Raw genomic sequence first — 22,646 nt, 5'->3', positions numbered from 1 at the left:
AACCCGGGTCTTCGGCGTGACGAGCGAACGCTTTGAACACTAGGCTACCCGACCGCCCCTCATTGCAGTGTACACAACTCTTGATATTTCACTGCATTGAACATAACAAGCCAAAATAATGACAGATGGCCATTAATGGAGTCAAATTCGCTTCTTGTCGTGGGTTATTCTCTTGAAAATGATACGTTATAAACTGTAAATGTCTCATGTAACTCACCAGTAGAGGGGCGGTCGGGTAGCCTAGTGGTTAAAGAGTTCGCTCGTCACACCGAAGACTGAGGGTTCGATTCCCGACATGGGTACAATATGTGAAGCCCATTTCAGGTGTCCCCCGCCGTGATATTGCTGGAATATTGCTAAAAGCAGCGTAAAACCATACTCACTCACTCACCCAATGAACTCACACAAAGTGAAAGTCAATTCTTAAATGTGGGCCCACTTTTCTTCTATTATTGTGATTGTCGTTAGGCTGGCTCACAGATAACCGTTTTCAAACACGTGGGCCCACGTTCTTCAATCATTTATAGTGATCGAAACATGTGGGCACACATTAATAGATAAGTTGTACCGTGTGAATGTCCGTTGAGCAACATTAGATTGGCTTACTCATCCCTCATTTGTAATTTTGTTGCACGGATCTAGAGCACCACATATTATTCTCGTTTTGCTTTATTGATGGGAAATGTCTACACAAATCCACCCGTTAATATGCGACTAAAGCATTTAGCATCACTGTCAAAGTACAAGAAGTGGATTTTCTCTGAATATAGCAGTGTTAGCTGTCGTGCCTGATGGTAGACATTACATACATAACCCAGAGAAGTATATGACAAAGACATATCTATTGGAAGTTTTTTTAATAAAAGCTATTACTTGGTACTTGATATGATCCACGAATGTCGTGAAAATGTTTTTTGAATGACTTGAGAATAATCAGCCATCTCTTCATGAGTACAAAGTTCCAACATGTATTCACAATACCATCTCTCTTCAGAGATTGAGGTTTGGTTTGTTGTTATAAGCCGCGCTCAACAATATAACCGCTATATGAAGGCGGTCTGTAAATAATCGAGTCGGGACCAGACAATCCAATGATTAATATCATGAGCATCGAACCATGCAATTGGGATCGATGACATGCATCAACCAAGTCAGCGAGCCTGACCACCTGATCCCGTTAGTCGCCTCTTACGACAAGCATAGTCGCCTTCTAGGGCAAGGATGGGTTGCTGAAGACCTATTCTATCCCGGATCTTCACGGGCCTCAGGGAGACCGAGGGAACCCCAAAAGCGAACAATGTTCCTTTTCTGATTGCCCCGAAGCAGGCAACCAGTGTCTCCAAGAATGTCCCCATCACTCTGCCACAGAACGTTGTCTCTGGATCACAGACCGCTACGATCACTGCCATTGGTCAGAGCTAAAATACACTAATACCAATGAACCTACGCTTTTAAACAGTGGCACGTGATGCCACGCGATTGAATTACATAATACTCCAGTTGCAGTAGCTTTTCATCTGGTCCGTGAACCCATCAGTCTCTTCTTGAAAGCCTGTTTAAACTCTTTGTTCATCACTGGGTAACCTGAATAATATACAAATGAGATTTCAGAGCTTCGATATCTGATATATCTGTGCTGTTCACATACTGAAACACATGTTAATTTAAGAAAAACAATGCAATGATTTGAAGCAATAATGAGCACCGAGAGACGAAATAAATTGTTTGATAGGCATTGCTTAGAAGTTGACGGATGATAAGGTAAACACAATTTTATCCCCCTGCTATGAACTCATCAAGCAATAATCACTTATCCTGTTTAATTGGCTTCATGTCCCATTGGCTTCCACCTATGTGTTCTCTGTCCATCGTGTTGTAACAGTATCATCCCTTTGCTGTCAACACCTACCAATGTTATCCCACTCATGTATGCAATTGTTGTTACTGTTAATCCTCCACCTACTATATATATTCTGTACTATGTCCCTCATTCAGTCTTGCTTGACAACGGTATACCGAAACGTCGCTTTTTGACAGCATTAAAGAAGTTGTTATCCATAAAATTGTGTCGACCTTGAGAGACGAAATGTCATAAAGTAAAAAAAATATACTCTCCTCCCACAACAGCATTTTCCCTAAAGAAACAATTTCGTATACTGAAATACAGATAAATAAAAACACTGCTATGAGAGGCAGACACGGGGTTGGTGTTTACACACGGAGCTAACTCTTCGTCCTATCACCTCATGTTTGATGCAGATAACAAATGTTTGAACAAGGTCTTCTTATGATGACTTTTTGTCATTTTTGTGTGCACGGTAGCTTACCTGTGTAGATATTTGAACCATTTTCAACCTATTCTTTTCTTCAGTAAACCTGTTCTAGACATGATACTTTTAGTGGAAATGTAGAATATGGAACATCATCCTCGATTATCAAGGGTATTGTATCGCCGGGTAGTTAATTTGCTCGTGTCAAAGTCAAGTGACCTCATCGCTCCGCGGCTTTATTTCCGACACCGCTCGGCAAAGTCCGGTGGTCGTCATTGCACAGTGTCATTACATTCCGTGTGAGGGAGTCAGTAACTTTAATATTTAAACATTAGGAGAATTTACATGATCATTTTTGCCTCCTCAATAATGGTGCATGGTGTTGTATGTCCTTAATGATACTGTTGGATAGCTTATGTTCAGCACTTTATTGTGATACTTGTCAGAATAGATACAGTAGTTAGTTTGCCATTCGTGTTTACCCCATTCCCCGGCTGTCCAGGAGAGAATGTTCTCTCTGACGTCCGCGCGCAGTGACTGAACATCGACTTAGTAATTAGTGTTTCCAATACTCAGTTCTTCTCTTAATCGTTGAAAAACCAACCTTCCCGTGATTATCTGGCATTTTGGAATTTTAGCATTTCCTTGTTCATTCAAAGTTGCTGAATCTTTAGATTAGTCTAGTTTGATATTCAGACGTACTTGTCTATTTTATCGGCAAAGTGACATATTTTAGGGGAAGGCTCTCTTTGTTTAAGAGTATTGAGTTAATTGACTCAGATGTAAATTGGTGGCAGCCGACTTAATTAGCTGTTTCCTCATCTGGGCGGTATCTTGTCAAGGTGTTGTTTATCTACTCTTAGTTTATTACTGTAATAGAGTTGCTTAGCCATGCCGCTTGTGTATTTTTTAAATTGAATTAATCAGTGATCTTTGTCAGCGCAGATTGGGATTTTCTGATCTTTTATTGTCCTCTATTAGTACAATACGCTGTTATTAATAAACCTGTGAACCTATTACCACGTTTTCATTATTAAATTACTTAATGACACCCCTCATCATTGGAGCACGGCACCAGCACCGTGACAACATACTATAAGTATCTTGTACCCATCAAAGATTAGTTTTTGAAGCGTGATGTTCCTAACCTAGCACAGACTGTCTCTCGCTCATGACTGTAATTTGATTGGATAACACATCATTTCAAACAGACTTTAAAACATAATAGAAAGCTATGATAGCGAATGGGTCCAGGGTATGTTTTCAAAATAGAAAGAAGATACAATACTCAAGATAACGAAGGATCCGTCGCACGAGCACAGCGGAAACGCTGACTACAGTAGAGTGAGTGAGTGAGTGAGTTGGGTTTAACGCCGCTTTTAACATTATTCCATTTATATCACGACGTGTCAGCTTAATGTGGGAGGAAAGCCCGAAGTGATGCAGGTCTCAGACGTTTACCACTTCGGTGAAACCCACAACACGGGTATGGTGCTGACAAACCTAGAAACATAATCGGGGCGAACCGGGATTCGACCCCACAATCATAGGTTTCTGGCGTGTCCAAGGGACGCAACTCTGCACAGCGAATCGCGGCGCCTTAGACGACTGGGCCACCCGAAATAGAAGAAGAGCCAACCAAACAAGGGCGATAATCACCACCACCAAAAAGACTGATGTAAACACAACTGAAGTCTTGCCTACAATTGCTTCCTGTTCGTTCTTTTTCTAGCAGTGATGTACGTGGTCAAATTTAAACCTCTGTCAAGGAGTCCAGCTATCTTTTTCACCCTGCTGTATGAATTTGAAATAGCGATCGGTATTTTTCATAACAGAAAGAAGATATAATACACTGGATGACCACTGCTGATTGAACATGTTTTCGAAATAATTCATGCAAAACTTACTGCAGGTCGCGATCGTTCTTTCTTACGAGCATAGTCGAACCACCCGATAAAGCAGAAGACTACACACAGAGCAAGGGGGATTATGAGGCCCACGAAATAGATGATCACTGGCAGAGCAGGGTTCTTCTTGCCGGAGTAATCAAACGTGTTGACTGTCTTGATTGCCTTTGCGCCGACAGTGATGTACATGGTCAAATTGAAACCCTTGTCAAGGAGGTCAGCTATTCTTTTACCCTCGCTGTAGGGAATTGAAATGGCGACGATCCCTTCAACTGAAACACAAGAATACAGATTGAATCGTATTTACTCATGTGACATTCAGTTCCTGTTTTTTAAAAAAAATCTAACTTTATAAAGATGAACAAGGGTTCAGCTGTGATGAATTATGCCAACCAAGACTTTCTTTCTTATGCCAATAATCGTGAATTGCGTTTGGCCACAAAAGAGCTGCTTCCTTATTTGAAAAGTTCCTTAAGATCCAAGGGCGTGCTCGACATTCTACCCTCCTATCGTAATGTGTATTTCCAGTCTAATCTAATTGTAATTTGTAGCATTTGAAAGCTGAAATATTGCTACTTTGTGATTGGGGCTTAAGTAAACGGCTGATCTCATCATAAATCCAAATAAGAGAGCTGACACCTGTGTACGGCAATGCTATGTCATGAGATTGTGTCTGCAAGGAGAGGGTACATCTGTGTGCAGCAAAGTAACGCATGTTATTCTTTGTAGGGGTTCCAGTTTATTATTTCACAAGGTTTTGTGTCACTTAAAGGTGTTGAATTCATATTGCATCCCATTACTATTATAAGGGACACGTGCACACAGCAGTCTTTGTTATTTGAGGGTATCTTGCCATTTTGTAGGTGTGTCTTCTGCAACTCAGGTGTTTTATCAGAGGGTAGTAGTGAAGTTGCTGGTGTGCCTCAGCACATTGTTGATTTGCAGTCAGATTTGGTTAAATTTGGTTTGATGAAAGGTGGTGTCAAGAAAACTCCCCCATTTATCGGCATTCTCTTGCTTGTTGGTAATGACTTAGCAGCTCTGTGGCTAACAAAACACGAGTAAGAGGCCACTTACGATCTTGCTGATACTTTTATTGATCATTCTCTTTAGGATACCTCTTCTTGAAATGAGAGTACTTCTGTTTCGAGCAATACAGTTCCTTTCAGACCCCGTACGACTCGTACGCAGCTAATTTATTTCGAAGGGTGACGATCCTTAAACTTAAGTAGTCGCTAGATAGGACTTTCTACTGATGAGGCTGCCAAGGCCCCTCTTGGTTTCTACTACCAAGATGGTGTTTTGATTAGAAAAGGTAGACCACTAGACCTTTCTGCTGCAGATGTGTGGAAAGCTTCTCACCAGATTGTGGTTCCACAGAGATGTCAGAGTATTTTGCTCAGGGTGTTTCACAGTTTCGTAACACTTGTCATGCTTGTTAGGTGGAAGGAAAACCTAATCAAACATTCCCCCTGCCCTTTTGAACCGATACCAGATACCTGATTTTTTGTTTTGTTTTGTTTGTTGTTTAACGCCAATATTCCAGCTATATGACGGCGGTCTGTAAATAATCGAGTCTGGACCAGACAATCCTGTGATTAATATCATGAGCATCGATCCACGCAATTGGGATCGATGACATGCATCAACCAAGTCAGTGAGCCTGACCACCCGATCCCGTTAGTCGCCTTTTACGACAAGCAGAGTCACCTTTTACGGCAAGCATGGGTTGATGAAGACCTATTCTACCCCGGTACCCAGGTAGGGTCGGGTAGTAGGGGATCGGGTACCCGGGTAGTAAATTTGGACTCATCCCAGTTCTAATTTCTTGGAAATCAGCTCAATAAGTCATTTCTTGGAAATCAACATAAAAATATCCCTTTGGTGGGGTGACAGGTTGTAGAAAGAGTAAAAGAAAATGCTCAACGACTTTATTTCTCCAACAAACTTTATTCATTAACATTCTGTTATTTATGTTGAAAGTGTGAGTCTAGTTAGCAATTATCCCAAGTAAATAATACAAATTCTAAATAAATGCCTCTCCATTCCGAACTGTTATGTGGCTGAACTTCACCTAGATCGCGGTTACTTTTCACTACTGTCCACTGCCGCCAATGTTGTTGTTGACAGTCTCCCTGCTTCTGACAAGTTAGATGTAGCATGTGACAACTCCGATCTATGATGTGGTTCAACATCTTGCTATCTGTAGATTTATTGGGAATGAGCCTGCTGGTCCAACGTGACTGCCAATGCAGGCCAAGCTGCAGACAAGACGGTTTTTGTAATGTATGACACGAGAGATTCTTCAGTACCCTGTCACTGTCATGATTTAACGACATTCGATGCTAGCATGTAAACGAAATGCAACAATGCTGGCCTCGGACATCGGACATATAGCTATCGTTTCTAATATTATCAAGACTAATAGTATTTTCTAAAAGTATATCTAAATGAAAAAAGAGAGTTAAATAGTCCGTTTCTTTCTATGATACATTTATGAGTCTTTTCTTGCCAATTCATTATACTCTATTTACAAAGTGATTATTTCGCTGAAAGTAGAAATTTATAATAATCAAACCACAAATTTTATCAAATTGGTCACATTTACAGAGATTAAAAAGACAAGAGATGTAGGATGAGACTTTTACAAATGCATCATTAACAAGCCTTCAACATGTTTCAACATTCATCTGCGTAAATTAAAGGGCCATAATCCAGTATGCATTTAGTAATCACCTTTGAAAAAACAACTTACAGACAATCAAAACATATTGTTACACATGCCCAGGGGTATGTAGTGCAGGAAATATATTTATTCATGAAGTTTTTTATTCTACTACACGTGCCACTACTGTTTCCAACATGCTATATGTCACCGACAAAAGCTTATACTTTTATTCAAAGTGTTTATCATAAACCGCGTACATCAGATAGCTACTCGAGACAGCACTGAGAACAACGAAGAACGAAGCATGGTGAAAACAATTTTCAACCATGGCGTCATTTCTGGAGATTCGAAGATACGCTCGCAACTTTATGACGTCGGAAATTGGACGATGATATTTTTGAAGGGGGTGTAAGCTGGTCCCATAGATGTAGCTGAACAAGCAGGTAAACGCAATTTCAGAAAGATCGCATCAAAACTGGGCGAGATACGACAATCTGTAATAGGGTAAAAGGTACAGGTAATTGCCCTCAAATATCTGTGTTAATGGCCGTCGATCTGTAAATACCAACCTTAACCCCTCTGTTCACGAAATGAACTTGTCCGACATTGCCGAGATCTGATTGTATTCAGGGATTCATCACTATTTAAGGACATGTAAACATTGTTAAAGCTTGTAAATGTTATCAGCATCCTCAAAGAGGCTGTAAATAAAGTTGATAAATGATATGAGAATGTCAAGCAAAGCATTCATGAGCATCTGAGGATTGTGTAAAATACATCGCAAGGTTACAATCTAAATCTGAAATACCGAGAAGAAACAAGATATGTTGATGACTGTATCAACTGAAAATGCGCGATAATATGACTGCGGTAAGTTTATGTTTTAAAACCAATCAACTGCAGACACTTGATGAATACATAACCTCAGAAGTCACAGACAGAGGATTATATTTGTCACTGGCTTACATTCCTTTGTGTTCTTATGACGTATCACCCACGTTTTCCTAACCTTGCCTCTTCTCAATAGTGAAACTGGTCAACATTCAAGGAAATGGCCCTTAGTCCCTATCTGTTATTCCTTCACCACGATGGCCTGAATTTATCTAATAAATGTCGATTTGATCCCAAATGCGTGGATCGATGCTCATGATGTCAATCACTGGATCATGTGGTGCAGACCTTTTATTTACAGACCGCCGTCATATAGCCGGAATATTGCGGCGTTAAACAACACACTAACACACACACACACTAACACACACACACACACGCACACACACACACACACACGCACACACACACACACACACACACACACACACACACACACACACACACACACACACACACACACATTTAAACCTACAGAAAAGTCTTAATACCGAATTAATGTCGCCCATAACGCCGTGACATTTCCATGTAGTTGCTAAAAATCCATTCTTTAATGCTGTTTTACGCGAATATGTTGAGTATGTACATGTGCTCACAAGTCACTCTTCAGGGTTCAAGTATCGGCTGCGTTCATGCCAGAGATATCGAGTGACACTCACAGTCAAGGTTTGTCCTTCTCTATTACGATCTCAGCTATGATCACTTCATTGTTAACACATGTGACCTTCTGCTGCGACCTCTTTACTTAAAGCATGTAAACAATAATGACTTGATCACCCTAAGCGGAGACCATATCTATTTTATGGTCTCTGCCCTTAGTTGTTAGAGAAATACATTGATACAAAAGCTAACCGCTAAATGAGACGAATTTCTATCCAATATTGTTCTCGTCATATGGTAAATTTGTCAACAGCAAGAATTTCCCTTCTGCCAATCTGGGTACCTTCCTATGTTGAAGTTAGTCTCTGTGCGGGGCAGAGGATAATGTACGTGTCCGTCAGTGAAAATGAAGTACTTATTTACTATTGAGAGTCACGTTTCTCTTTTGGTCAGGACCGCCTCTATGGTCTAATAATGGTAGAGCGTCCGCCCGGAGGGCGGAAGGTCGGGGTTCGATTCCCAGCCGTTAAAAGATGGTACTTGTTGTTACCCTGTCTGGCTCTCGGCATTAAGGGGCTAAAACAAGGACTGGTCGGCTCGGAGTCAGTATACTGTGTCTGAGTGGGGTATTCATGTTAAACTGTGTCATGGTATCTCAGTGTGCTAGCACTATAAATCGGCATCAGTCCGGACTAGAACAAGCAGCCACACACACACACACACACACACACACACACACACACACACACATATATACATGCACGTCGCTATATAAGTGCAATAATCTTGGACGCGACGTCTTATTGCCCAAGAGACTTACTTCAGGGATACACCTTCGGTATTTATTTCTCCCTATTTCATCCCGTTGAGTTTTCACTCATTAGAGTGTTGTAAATTGGTCGCTTAATTGCATCTTGATAATTATCTTGTCAAAGTGTTGATTTAGCGACTCTCCCTTCTTATTACTGTTATACAGCTACTAAGTTCATCGGCTTGTATATTTGCTCTGATATAATTAATAAGTGATCATTGTCAGTGAAAATTGGGTTTTTGATACTTTTTATTGTCGTCTCTTGATACTATTAACTGATGGTAATAAAATTGTGAACTTTGACCACGTTTTTAATTATTACTTTATCCTTGTTTAATGACACCCTGGCCTCAGAAGCACAGCTCAGTGACAGGACAAGTGTTGGATACACAGTGCCATTTAGAAATCGGTCACATGTGACAAATGTAATATTTGGGATAACAGTTTCTTCGTACTTCGATTCCAGTACTTTTGGGTATTGAATCCCATCCGGGATTCGAACCCACACTCACAGAGTGTCGCACCTAATCGCTGCCATTTGTGGGATCTTATCCCGGGACTCAACCCAAACAAGTACTAGACACAACTGACCCGAGAAGATCCGGGATAGAAGAGGTCCTCAGCAACCCATCCTTGAAAGGCGACTGTACTTGTAAGAGGCGACTAACGGAATCGGGTGGTCAGGCTCGCTGACTTGGTTGATGCATGTCATCGTATTCCAATTGCGTAGATCGATGCTCATGATGTCAATCACTGGATTGTCTGGTTCAGACTCAGTTATTTACAGATCGCCGTCACAGAGTGCGGCGTTAAACGACAAACAAAGCAGTTAATATATAGGTTACAATACACTGGTTCTAATACAATCTGGTAAAATCACGATAACAGGAACCTTATTGTACAGTCATTGTATTCACAGCATTAGGAATAGCAACGCATGTTTACTCATATTTGACAATTTTCAGTCAAGTGCAAACATGGTAAATGTACATCCTGCGCACACTTGGCGTGTCGTCCCATGCGCATGCGTACAGGTAAATCTGGTTAATCAAATAACATAAAGTGAGTAGGCGATATAAACTGTAAAACTGACTTGTCTGATTTACATGCGAAATGTGCATTTCCCAGGGCTATGCACAGCCCCACTAGTCCGCAAGTCCGAAAATTAATGAAAATCCCGAGGGACCAGTTGTTTTCACCAAAGTCTAGCTAGTTTATGTAAACAACTAGTCCCCAATGAAGTGCTGACTAGTTGGAGATGACCAACGCTGTCTCTGATTTACCGGCACGGAAAACAAGCATATTGTTTGCATGTAAATATATGTACGGTTCTTCATGATTATGAAAACTCAAGCTTGTTAACGCGTTTTCAAATTCTGGGAACATCAAAGTGATCCATTGGTTTCTGGCCAGCGTTGATATGTTAACGGTGGTTGAGCACGTGATTCCCGAGCATCAGATAAACTGCGTGCATACGACTTCTAACCGTCTTGTCTGGAACTTGAATTCAATTGGTCTGGCGCAAGTGATCAGCTATTTCATTGCCAATCAGGCTCGATTTCATAAAGCCTGATTTATGATAAATCGGTCCCGAACTTGTGTTTTACGAAAGAGTGTTGCCGTTTTATGTAAAGAAATATATTTAAAAACGGATTAGGTAAAAATGTGTTGCTGTTTTTGTCTGTTGATGTTCTCACATGTGTTCAATTAAAAAAACCCTGATGTTTTTTTTTTTACACTGTACGGATTAATATCACACTGTGATGATAATGAGATCTCTATTGTTATGTCATATTTGAACGTGTCATTTTGCCATTGTTTGTTGCTTGTTGTAACACATACATTGTTTACACATACATTGTTAACACATACATTGTTAACACATACATTGTTTACACATACATTATGGAATGTAAATAATACCTACCATCGTGTTTCATGATATGCAAAGGCGTCTTGACATTCTTCATGTCGTAGACAACGACCGCAGAAGCATTATATCTCATAGCATTGCTGATCTTCTTTGAAAACCTGCATGCTCCACGAGCAATCAATGCGATCCATTTCACCTGGGGAATTGTCACACTGTAGTCATCACACCCATGTTGTTTGCCTGAAACTGTTTTTACGTGGACGACTACACCACTCGCTGCCCCAACCTTCAACCTTGCAGACTTCAGTGTGTATCCAAATCTACCCTCAATCCTAAAAGATACTGTCTCGTTGGATGTTTTCTGTTTGTACGTTATATTCAAAAAGGCGTTATAGTAAAACACGGACGTCGACGACAAAGAAAGTTTCGGTGATAGCAACAGTACCATTATGATTATCTTGACGATGAGATGTGTATTTGGCAGCCATATTTGATGGCAGGCGGTTGTTCCAGGAATAAATGCAAAGGCTTTTCCCCTCCTTCTGCTATCAAACATTGTGATAAAAAGCGGTTGTCCCTTAAACCATTGAACAACGAAGCTCGTTTCTCAACCGCCAACCACAAAAGTGTTCCAACAGCGAGGAATGTGTGACCTCCCTCGTTATCGCTTTGCAGTGTTTGGGTGTGACGTCATGAGATAGACATTGTTCGAAAGCGCCATCTATAAACACAGGTCATTGAGTAGGCAAGTCCATTCTACAACAAAGAGGAAGGATAAATAACACGTTGACTGAAAATTAAAAAATACCTATCAACTCTTTTTGAAGTTACAAGGGACATATTCTCATATCGCACCGGTTGAACAAGATTACCGCAGGGCCGCCTCCCTGGTCTAGTGGATAGAGGTCTGCTGGGAGCGGAAGGTCGTGGGTTCGATCCCCGGGCACGTCATACCAAAAGATGGTACGTGTCACCTGTCTGGCGCTTGGCATTAAGGGGATAGAATAAGGACTGGTCGGCTCGGAGTCAGTATACTGTGTCTGAGTCCGGTGTTCATGTTTAACTGCGGCATGGTATCTCATTGAGCTGGCACTATAAAATCGTCAGAAGTCCGGACAAGTACAAGGAGCCCCACTCACGTGCATGCACGTTGCTATATAAGTGCAATAATCTTGAACGCGACGTTTAACTCCATTTCACCTCACCCCACAACATAGTAGCTGTGAGGAGTACATATTGTGTTGTGTCCGAAGTATACAGGGTGTAATGAGATAAATTGAGAAAAGTAATGGAGATAATTTACCCCCTTGTCGTACGCCAGCATAACTCGGAAAAGGAGCTGATATGTTACCATTAACCATAACACGTGATTTTATATTTGAGTACACGCTGTCGTCCAAGTAGCGTACGCCATTCAAACTGATATTATTAAGATGAGTTGTGTTCTCACATGAGTTGTGATGCCACCCCAAACCATTACACTTCCACCTCTAAACTGATGACGTTGAGTAACGCAAACGTCGCTAAAACCTTCTCCTGGATGCCCGTCGACGCTTGCACGACCGTCAGTGCTGTCCAGATAAAATTGGGTTCATCTGTAAACAGTAAACTGTCCCAGTCTTGTCGCCTGAGCCTCAGATGCTGTCTACACCAAGCTAGACGGGCTGGAAGGTGACGCTGAAGCAAACTTCCATGTATGGCAGTACGTCGGTGCCGGGTTTTGTGCTCCCTAAGCCGTTGGCCTCAACCCAGGGGTTGTCCGAACTGTTAATGTGGCAGTTTGCTATCGATTCCGTAGATACGCCTACCGACATATGGCATGTAATATCCATATATGTACACATATGTGTATCTTTTACTGTGTCTTTCCCCGAGGTACGCCGTGATATAACAGGAATACTGTTAAAAGCGGCGTAAAACCCAACTCACTCACTCACTGTCCCCGAGGTACGGTTAAACCGTAAGCTAATTATCTAAGTAAGCTAATTATAAATAAGGAAATATGATGAACTATTAATTACATGTTGATATTTAAGCTTTCTGACGTAAACCACCACTGACATTCTCAAGTATGCATATGTATAATTTCATTGTCGAATAGAATTAAAGAAATGTGATAACACATATTTCAAAATAAGAATATATTCTCAACAATCAAATTTACCAGACAATAATTTTACTATCTTCCCTTACTTCAACATACTCTTATTAAGTGAAAGATTGTTGTTTGCATGGCGAAAGTTTTAAACAGTAATGCAATCGAAGGAAACAATAGAAGCATAATTACATTCTACTCGAGTCGAGTACCATCTTACTATGGTATGCAAAGATGCGACTCGTGTTACAGTTTACTGGCAAAGGCTGGACTTAATCATGGGTCATGTTTGTACATGAGTATCATATTCCATATTGATATCATATGTCATTGAGTGAGTCAGTGTTGTATGAATCCTTATCTAACAATACTCCAGCTGAATCACGCGTATTACTTTTGGGATCGTCTTACACGGAAGACCTTTTTAGTATTTGTTGGAAGATATACTACTCGAAAGAAGTTAAAGAACACCCAAGTTTTCATATTACTATGGTTAAATTGTCATGGCATGACCCGCTGGGGTGATATACCAGTCAAGCCCTCAGTCACGTTGGCGGTCACCCAGATTCAAGGCCCCCGGAAGGGAACAGTTTCTTTATATCAGCAAGAGAGAGCGTCAGCTTGCTCTCGCCAGTAATCTTGAAAAATACATGACATGTCCAGTCGTCTAAGTAGCCGTAATTAGCCACGCAGAGTTACGTCTGTTTGGTACACCAGAAACCTATGATCGGGGGTTCGAATCCCGGTTCTCACCAGATGGTGTTTCTTGGTAGGTTAACACCATACCCGTGGTTTAAGCAAAGTGGTAAACGTCTGAGGCCTGCATTACTTAGGGCTTTCCTCCCACATTAAGCTGATACGCCGTGGTATTACAGGAATGCTCTTAAAAACGGCATCAGCCCCAACCCACTCACCCTGTTTCTAAATAATATCAAAAAACGTAAAAACCCTCTCCATAATCAAAACAAGTCCGACTTTTTCATGGTCATATTTTTTATGAACCATTATCAAATAGTGATGATACCAGGTGTTCGCGAAAAGGTGAGCGTATTCTGTCGCCCTGGTGACACGTACATTTACCACAAACACATGCAAAGGCAAGTCAATAATATACCTGGAAAACACCCCGTGAACAAATGGTACATCCCGGCTTTCAAAATGATGAGGGGTTATTATGAGATAACAAGATACATACAATTCCTTGGACAAAATTGACATTGGTATCTAATGTGGGGGTTCCTTTGTAATTAAATTACTCTCTCACGCTCACTCACAAGGCATACGACATAGTTAATGATATATTTATGTATGCATTCCATCAAGCACACACATGATCAGGTACCCGCGGAATCTACAAACTGGAGGTGACCGGAAGTGGTGGTTTCACCTTCAGTAACGAGAACCCAGTGACCTACGACCCAAAGAACATGTCAATCTTCACCCAGACGGACAAGGCAATGTGCATGCCTGGTAAACAGGTCAGTCAATGACACAGACAATTTTACATCATACATATTCATACATGTATAACAACAGACTGGCGTCACAAGAGGGGCGGTCGGGTAGCCTAGTGGTTAAAGCGTTCGCTCGTCACGCCGAAGACCCGGGTTCGGTTCCCGACATGGGTACAATGTGTGAAGCCCATTTCTGGTGTCCCCCACCGTGATATTGCTGGAATATTGCTAAAAGCGGCGTAAAACCATCCTCACTCACTCACTCACTGACGTCATAAGAAGTAGTAATCGATCAGGAAATCTAGCATTGTTTTATTGGTAAACGTCAGATGACATTTGCTTCCAGTTTTGAACAATTGTCCTTACCTTTGAAGACACAACTATATCTATCACCAAGTTTAGTGACAAATTCCCCATAAATCAAGGAATTAGGTAAAATCACCAAGTTTAGTAACAAATGCCCCATAAATCAAGGAATTAGGTAAAATCACCAAGTTTAGTAACAAATGCCCCATAAATCAAGGAATAAGGTGAAATCACCATGTTTAGTAACAAATGCCCCATAAATCAAGGAATAAGGTGAAATCACCAAGTTTACTAACAAATGTCCCATAAATCAAGGAAAAAGGTAAAATCTCAAAGTTTACTAACAAATGTCCCATTAATCAAGGAATAAGGTGAAATCACCAAGTTTAGAAACAAATGTCCCATAAATCAAGAAATAAGGCGAAATCACCAAGTTTAGTAACAAATGTCCCATAAATCAAGGAATAGTTTCCCCCTTGAGTTTGGAGTGTTGGACAGTCGTGTCTAAAGTTAAAAATTCCAACAATTTTTGACATATTTGAACTTTGTTGTATTCGGATATTACAAAAAATCAAGTAAATCCCTGAGTTTCAGAATCCACATGGTATTGATTCCATTTGTCTCAAATACTTTCTGTGAATATAAAGATAGTTTCACCTTGACTGTATTAAGGGTTATGGTTTGAGACAGGGATTTGGTGTTACAAATCTCTTTGTACGAAGTGTTTGGTGCTTTGAAATGAAACACAAAAGAGGAATGAGCATGTCTTCAGGCTTTAGAATCAAAACAGAAGTTGATAATACTGAATGGTGGTTTGGGCAGATTACTTCCTCGCTTAATATACACTGGCCTCACATGTGTGATTATTTGACACATCACTTATACGAAGTTTCTTCAATCTCAAACTATTAATGAAGAGATGCTCATATATGATGGTAATCTAGGCCCTGACAGTGGGATTAATTACATCATTTTCATGTAGAACATACCCGTGAAGATCCGGTTTAGAATAGGTCTTCAGCAACCCATGCTTGGCGTAAAAGGCGATTATGCTTGTCGTAAGAGGCGACTAACGGGATCGGGTGGTCAGGCTCGCTGACTTGGTTGATGCATCTCATTGTATCTCAGTTGCGGGGATCGATGTCCATGATATCAATCACTGGATTGTCTGGTCCAGACTCGATTATTTACAGACCGCCGTCATACAGCTGGATTATTGCTGAGTGCGGCGTTAAACAACAAACAATCAAATCAACAATCATGTAGAACAGGAGATGAATTTGAAATACTAACAGAAACAAAACCATTCCCATAATTATAAGAAATATCTGCTAAAATCATAGTCCATAGATATGTCCAACTGTATTATAGCAGGTGTTTATGAATCACTATCAATTTGTGATGATACCGTGTTTTCGCGAAGAGGTGAGCCTATAATGGCATCCACCACAACCAGATGCAGAGGTAAGTCAAGTGAAACAACACGGGAACGCATGGCAGAGGTCAAAACAGTGACTTGCATCCTTTGGTTCGCCTATGCTTCAAATCTAGTAATGTATTCACGATGGGACCAGCGAGAAAGATTGTAATTCAGTACACAAACATATCTCTATCAAGACAAACGGTCCCAACTAGAGTATAATTATACATAAGGGTCGTCCATAGCATGCGTGACAACCACGTTTCTTAAAAGCGCCTCCATCCTCAACATATCTGTGTCCTCCTGTGCGCATGAGTCGTTAATCCGGAAATATGTTACTGGTTCCGACCCGTCACCATAGATTCACTTCTCAACGACAAATGTGTTAATGTTGTAAAGCCTTTATTGTATCAATATAGCACCAACATGTTTACATGTCATTTTGCCAGGTTAATGGCTGAAAATCGTTGTAGCTGGTCGTTTGACTCGTCGTGGTGTCTATCTCCCTCGCCTGGCCTGAAATAAGAGTAAACAAACACTTCACACAAGTGAAAAGAATAATGTGAGCCACCATTCGTCACCACTCGCCCCTTTCCGTAACCTGCAAGAAGACTCACTCCCCTATTGATGAATGTTATGTGCGAAAATACGACAAACCAATCAGAATGCGCGTATGATTTCAAGTTCTTCGTCAAAGAATCCGTCAGATATAATTTTTGATTTTACATATGTCTTGCATCTAAAAATATACCCAAGACACAGTTAAATGTGTTCAGTCATAATGTATAACTTCGCATGTCCCGATGTGCTTTAAATTGCATCTGAAATATATATAATATATGGGGAAATATATGTGAACCATTACGCAACGAGTTGACAATTGTTTTAGGTATGCCCGTTTGAGCTAAGACGGAACCCGGTCGCAAAAATGGCCATGAGAGGGACACGAGTCGCTATTCGGCTTGTCCCGGAATAACACGAGTTTGTCACGAATGGTGAGCCACGTGGGCAAGGTGACGTAGAAAATGAAGACCAAGTTGTTCTGAATTTCAACACTTCCTCATCAACGACGGTATAATGTACAGAAACCAAACGTGATCATAAAGGACAAATGAAAGAAAATAATTAGATTTCTCAAACTGATTCGAGTATGGCGAATTTTATAATGAAATAAAAGTAAGAGTTAATTGATCAAAATTACCTGATCTATTTGTAATAAACATATATGTCTATGACATAATGTGATCACGAAGAATGCTTGGATTGTAAAAAGACAAATGAACTGTTTAGTAAGGTCAAATGTATAGTGTAAAACACCGTAATTTGAGATATTGATTTGGTCTGAAATCGGGTTTTTCAGATGCATAAACGTTGCGTAAGAAATGGCCTTAATGTCTGAAAATTTCGCCGCATTTTACAATATGAACTCTTAATAATTTGTTTTTGAAATAATGGCTTCTTAGTCGACATAAATGTACATCGCAAAGTCTAGACTGTGAACAAATGTAACAAATTACAATGATAATCATTTGAACTTGTTTGAGTGGAAAATCACGTTTTTGTTATCAATTCTACTGTTTGATTATGCATGCATACTTTGTAGGCTGTACACACATGACATCCCATCAGAACTCACCACGCAGTTTTCACACTCCACACACACGCTACAGATGTTGGAATTCTTCAGAAGCTTGGACTGGTAGAACGTTGTCACCTGCTTGGCTGAAAAAAAATGCATGGTATTGGTAAACAATTATTTTGCTGTATTTCTCAAACGTTACGGAATTTGTTGTTGGTAAATGCGCCGCTAGACTTTTCACACAAGTATTCACACAGTAATTCACCTTGGCAAATATATATCCGTGATGCTAACCAATATCGAGTGAGTGAGGTAGTGAATGTTGTTTATCGCCGCAGCCAGCTATATCAAGGCGGCATGTAAATAGTCGAATCTGGACCAGGCAAACCAGTGAATGAAAAGATGAGCAACGATTCACGCCATTTGGTTACAATTCCACGTCGTCATCCTAGACACAGAGATGGAGGTGAGGATGAAATGGGGTTTAACATCGCGTTCCAGATATTTATGCTGGTTTTATAGTGACTAGCCGACCGCCTACGTGGTCTAGTGGTAGAGCGTCCGCCCGGAGAGCGGAAGGTCCGGGGTTCGATCCCCGGCCGCCTCATACCAAAAAACGTTAAAAGATGGTACTCGTTGTTACCCTGTCTGGCGCTCGGCACTAAGGGGCTCAAAAAAGGACTGGTCAGCTCGGAGTCAGTATACTGTGTCTGAGTGGGGTATTCATGTTAAACTGCGGCATGGTATCTCAGTGAGCCAGCACTATAAATCGGCATCAGTCCGTACTAGTACAAGCAGCCACACACACACACACACACGTACATGCACATCGCTATATAAGTGCAATAATCTTGGACGCGACGTTTAACCCCATTTCACCTCACCTACATGTATAGTGCTAGCCCACCGAGATACCAAGCGCAGTTTAACATGAATATTCTACTCATTCACATTATAATCACATGTACTTCATGTTTTATCCCTTAATGCCTGACCTTCCTTATCGCCACTGCCACAGATTCAAATATCACCTGTGATGTCTATACATCTCATAACAACGTCAATTTATCACAACAGACCATGAACTGATAAGGAAATCCGGTTCCAAAGCTTCTTCAACGCATGGGGTTATCGGGCAGTTCTGATGTATTGATGTAAACATATAATTAGTGTTGACACTTACTTGGCTCATAGTAGTCGTAGACTCTGACAGGGACGGGCTGTGACTTGGCCACAAGACCTGTTCTCTGGAGGGTGACGGACAGACACACTGGGGTGGTCCCGATCTGTGACATTAGCAGAGTCGAGTTAGTAATTAAACAGTAGAATCTTGTCATGATGGTTAAATCCGCCCCACTAGGTAACTTGCACAATATGATCGTAGGCTGAGACTCGTGTTACTCCCATCACTTTACATTAGTTGTAGCGCTATGCATCTGGGAGCATCACAGGCGTGGTCCCGATCTATGACATTGATAAAGTAGAGAGTATTGCATACTCACAAAGGGTGATCCACATACAGAAAAATACGGTCATAACGAACACGCTTATAACGAACAGACGGATATAAGGAACTAACTTTATAGTCCCGACTATTTGCTTTAGTTATGCTGTATATATGTTTATAACGAATTACGGTTATAACGAACTAAAATTAGTAGTCCCTTTGAATTCGTTATAACCGTAGTTTACTGTAATTAACAGAATCATGTTACGACGTGTAAAGTATCTGTGTTTAGCGATACATTATTGTAACGTCATCAAACCTCAACACAATGTATTAGTGTTGTGTGATTGGATGATCGCAATGGCCGGTAAATGTGAATTCTATGACTATGTTCGATCATTATTTTTGAATACAATCGCCTTTGACACCAGTCAACATGGGAAGAGATGTTCAAGCTGTGGTTACTGGGCCCTGTAGAGTTCTTCATGACCCTTGAAGATCCGGGGTAGACTAGGTCTTCACCAACCCATGCTTATCGTAAGCGGAGACTATGCTTGTCGTAAGAGGCCACAAACGGGATCGGGTGGTTGGGCTCGCTGACTTGGTTGATGCATCTCATTGTATCTCAATTGGGGGGATCGAGGTCCTGGTCCAGACTCGGTTATCTTCAGACCGCCGTCAGATAGCTGAAATATTGCTGGTTGCGGTGTTAAACAACAGACAAACAGAAATCTTCACCTTGGCGCCCATAAAGTCCACCACGGCGGCAAATGTCTCGTCGTTACAGGTACAAGACCAATTACCCTGCAGGTGTGATGTGCCTTTTGGAAAGATAAACGCCAGTGGGTGCTAGGTCAGGAATGTGTCTACTGACGCCACTCGATTTGTACTTCTTTAGTGGGGTGAGATCATTTTTTTCTACTGTTTGCTCTGGACTGGTGATGGTGATGGTGATGGTGATGGTGATGGTGATGGTGATCTATTTAGGTCTCATCTTGGCTTAAAATGCGCATCAAAGATCATCAGGATTCTCCTGGTAACCGATGGAAAGGTCCCTGGAGGTTCCTTTTTTCTTCACTTTGAACAGTAGCATCAGCGCATGGCAGTTTAATGTAAGAGGAAAAGATGAAAAGGATGCGAGTCATAGACATGTACCATGTTGTGAGACCCACGAGAACGGTTGTGGAGTTTACCATACAGGAATCATAATCAGGTCGAATCTAGAATGCGAACCCACGATAGGAAGATCTTCGAACGTCGAGTGAGTGAGTGTGTTGGGTTTTACGCCGCTTTTAACAGTATTCCAGTTATATCACGGCGTGTCAGCTTAATGTGGGAGGAAAGCCCGAAGTAATGCAGGTCTCAGACGGTTACCACTTCGGTGAAACCCACGAGCACGGGTATGGTGCTGACAAACCTAGATACATAATCGGGGCGAACCGGGATTCGTACCCACAATCATAGGTTTCTGGCGTGTCCTAGGGACTTAACTCTGCACAGCAAATTGCGGCGCCTTAGACGACTGGTCCACCCGTTACGTCGAAGGGATGCAACTCCCCAAGGCGAATAGCAGTGCTTAAGCCGACTGGGCGATCCGTGACCATATTTATATTTTGAACCACTGTGTTCGCCCTTTGCAAAACGCAATTTTTTATCTAAGATATTGGAAGACGTTTTGTACAATATGCAGAACATGGGGTGCAGTAGGGGAATGGCTCACCTCGTCAAAATACAGAACCACCTTCTTGTTGGGAGTCTCGACCCTCTTGAGGGTCTTCAGTTTGGTGAGTGTTTCAAGATCCGCCTCGAAGCCGGAGGGAACTCCGAGTTCCAGGATGGCCATGCCGCTGGTGCCCGTCGACAACCATCTGAGACAAATGGGAGTTTGAATACCTAACAGAATGCTGATTGCAAAATTCAGATGCAAAAAAATTAAGTTAAATGTTTAAGTAGGGAGGCATTTCAGCATTCCTCATGATGAAAGCCTCCGAATACTATGTGAAGAAAAACAAGAATACGTACACCATGTGAATATATGTAAACATTATTCTCACTTAAGGAAACAATATTGACTGTGATGCTTTAATGACTTTCCCTCTGTTGAAAACCCGAAAAGCTCATGAAATCTACTGACAGATAAATACAGCGGAATCTGTCAAAATCGATTTTCAATGAAATTCTGCCCCCTCAGTTCCTTAAAAGTTATCATTACTCAAACTGAAATACAAGTCTTTAATTCGGACTTTGTACACTTCGGACTAAACTTAAAGTCCCAACAACCAATTTACTATTGAAAAGAAGATCTCCAAATTGGACAGGCACAGTCCGGTCCGGTCCGGAAGTATGGCATCAATAAGCAGACTGGCTCGGATATATAAGTCCAACTTTTTGTTCTCTGTGTAATCCGGACCTCGCCGTAAACCGGACTTTTTTACCAGTCCCAACCGAGTCCGAATTTGACAGATTCCACTGTAATAGTTGGTTTATTTCCATCTTGATCCTGTACCCTGGAAAACGCAACAGCCCCACACAAATTTTTTTTGTAGCAAGTTTCCTGATGACGCAGGTTTTCTGAGCGTTTGACGCGATTTGGTTACAAAATACACTAAAATACACAAACTGTCAGGTACGTTTATCCTGATGCAACATCATCCACCCTAATTTCACTAAAGTATAGTTGTTGTTTTTCTCTATCTGTAGTAGTCTGTGGATAGTCCGACAACTTCGCTTCATAACTGTCCAAGAAGTGGTCGCGTCATTCCATTTACAAGAAATGCATACCATATTAGGAAGTGACATTACGTATTGCTATCATTTATGAATAAAATGTGCCTCGTTGTCGCTATTGACCTTTCTGGCCTCGACGTGTATTTACCTCAGTTGTTGACTAGTACTGCTGTACGCAAACAAGGCTCCTGATCCGTGACGCTAGCAAACCATTAGCTTTTACTTAAAATATTCACATTATACATTCTAGCGAAATTTGAACATTTTCGGTGTGTTGATATTTCAAATACTCAATGTCAGCCAAAATGGCAAATTAACGTCCCATTCCAACCAGGAAGTTTCTACCACTGAAGAAACACGGTGTAGTAACTCTAGTGGCACCAGTGCTCACTCGTCTGAGGATCATCTAGACAGTAATGACAAAGCTTGATCCAACATTCCGTATCTTGTGGCTAAGACAAATACCCGTGAAGATTCCGGGGTAGAATAGGTCTTCAGCAACCCATGCTCGCCGTAAAAGGTGACTATGCTTGTCGTAAAAGGCGACTAACGGGATCGGGTGGTCAGGCTCGCTGACTTGGTTGATGCATGTCATCGA

The 22,646-nt window shown here is 41.2% G+C and overlaps 2 protein-coding genes across 2 annotated transcripts in view; both read right to left on the bottom strand.

The window, feature by feature from the left end:
* Window positions 1-335: 335 nt before the first annotated feature.
* On the bottom strand, window positions 336-11,650 carry LOC139450081 (RING finger protein 150-like). The gene is made up of 3 exons (XM_071231720.1): window positions 11,075-11,650; window positions 4,178-4,449; window positions 336-1,584 (listed from the first exon to the last, which is right to left on the bottom strand). The coding sequence occupies exons 1-3, from the start codon at window positions 11,574-11,576 to the stop codon at window positions 1,573-1,575; spliced, it is 786 nt and encodes a 261-aa protein (XP_071087821.1). The 5' UTR covers window positions 11,577-11,650; the 3' UTR covers window positions 336-1,572.
* A 5,043-nt stretch (window positions 11,651-16,693) lies between these two features.
* LOC139450537 (CD109 antigen-like) overlaps window positions 16,694-22,646 on the bottom strand; it is a 42,446-nt gene continuing 36,493 nt past the window's right edge. Inside the window, exons 34-37 of the mRNA XM_071232277.1 lie at window positions 21,042-21,189; window positions 19,058-19,160; window positions 17,932-18,017; window positions 16,694-16,811 (exon numbers count right to left, since the gene is read on the bottom strand). Coding sequence (XP_071088378.1) covers window positions 16,794-16,811; window positions 17,932-18,017; window positions 19,058-19,160; window positions 21,042-21,189 — 355 coding nt within the window. The 3' untranslated portion in view covers window positions 16,694-16,793. The remainder of the gene's footprint in view (window positions 16,812-17,931; window positions 18,018-19,057; window positions 19,161-21,041; window positions 21,190-22,646) is intronic.

Source organism: Haliotis cracherodii, unplaced genomic scaffold, assembly GCF_022045235.1.
Source record: "Haliotis cracherodii isolate W230 unplaced genomic scaffold, xgHalCrac1.p SCAF_8, whole genome shotgun sequence".
Classification (NCBI taxonomy): Eukaryota; Metazoa; Mollusca; class Gastropoda; order Lepetellida; family Haliotidae; genus Haliotis; species Haliotis cracherodii.
This window is presented reverse-complemented; position numbering and strand designations above follow the sequence as displayed.

Coding starts and splice junctions, on each gene's coding strand:
- LOC139450081 (XM_071231720.1), bottom strand. CDS start 11,576: ATGTTTGATAGCAGAAGGAGGGGAAAAGCCTTTGCATTTATTCCTGGA. Junction 4,450..11,074: donor GCATATCATGAAACACGATG/GTAGGTATTATT, acceptor CTTGTGTTTCAG/TTGAAGGGATCGTCGCCATT.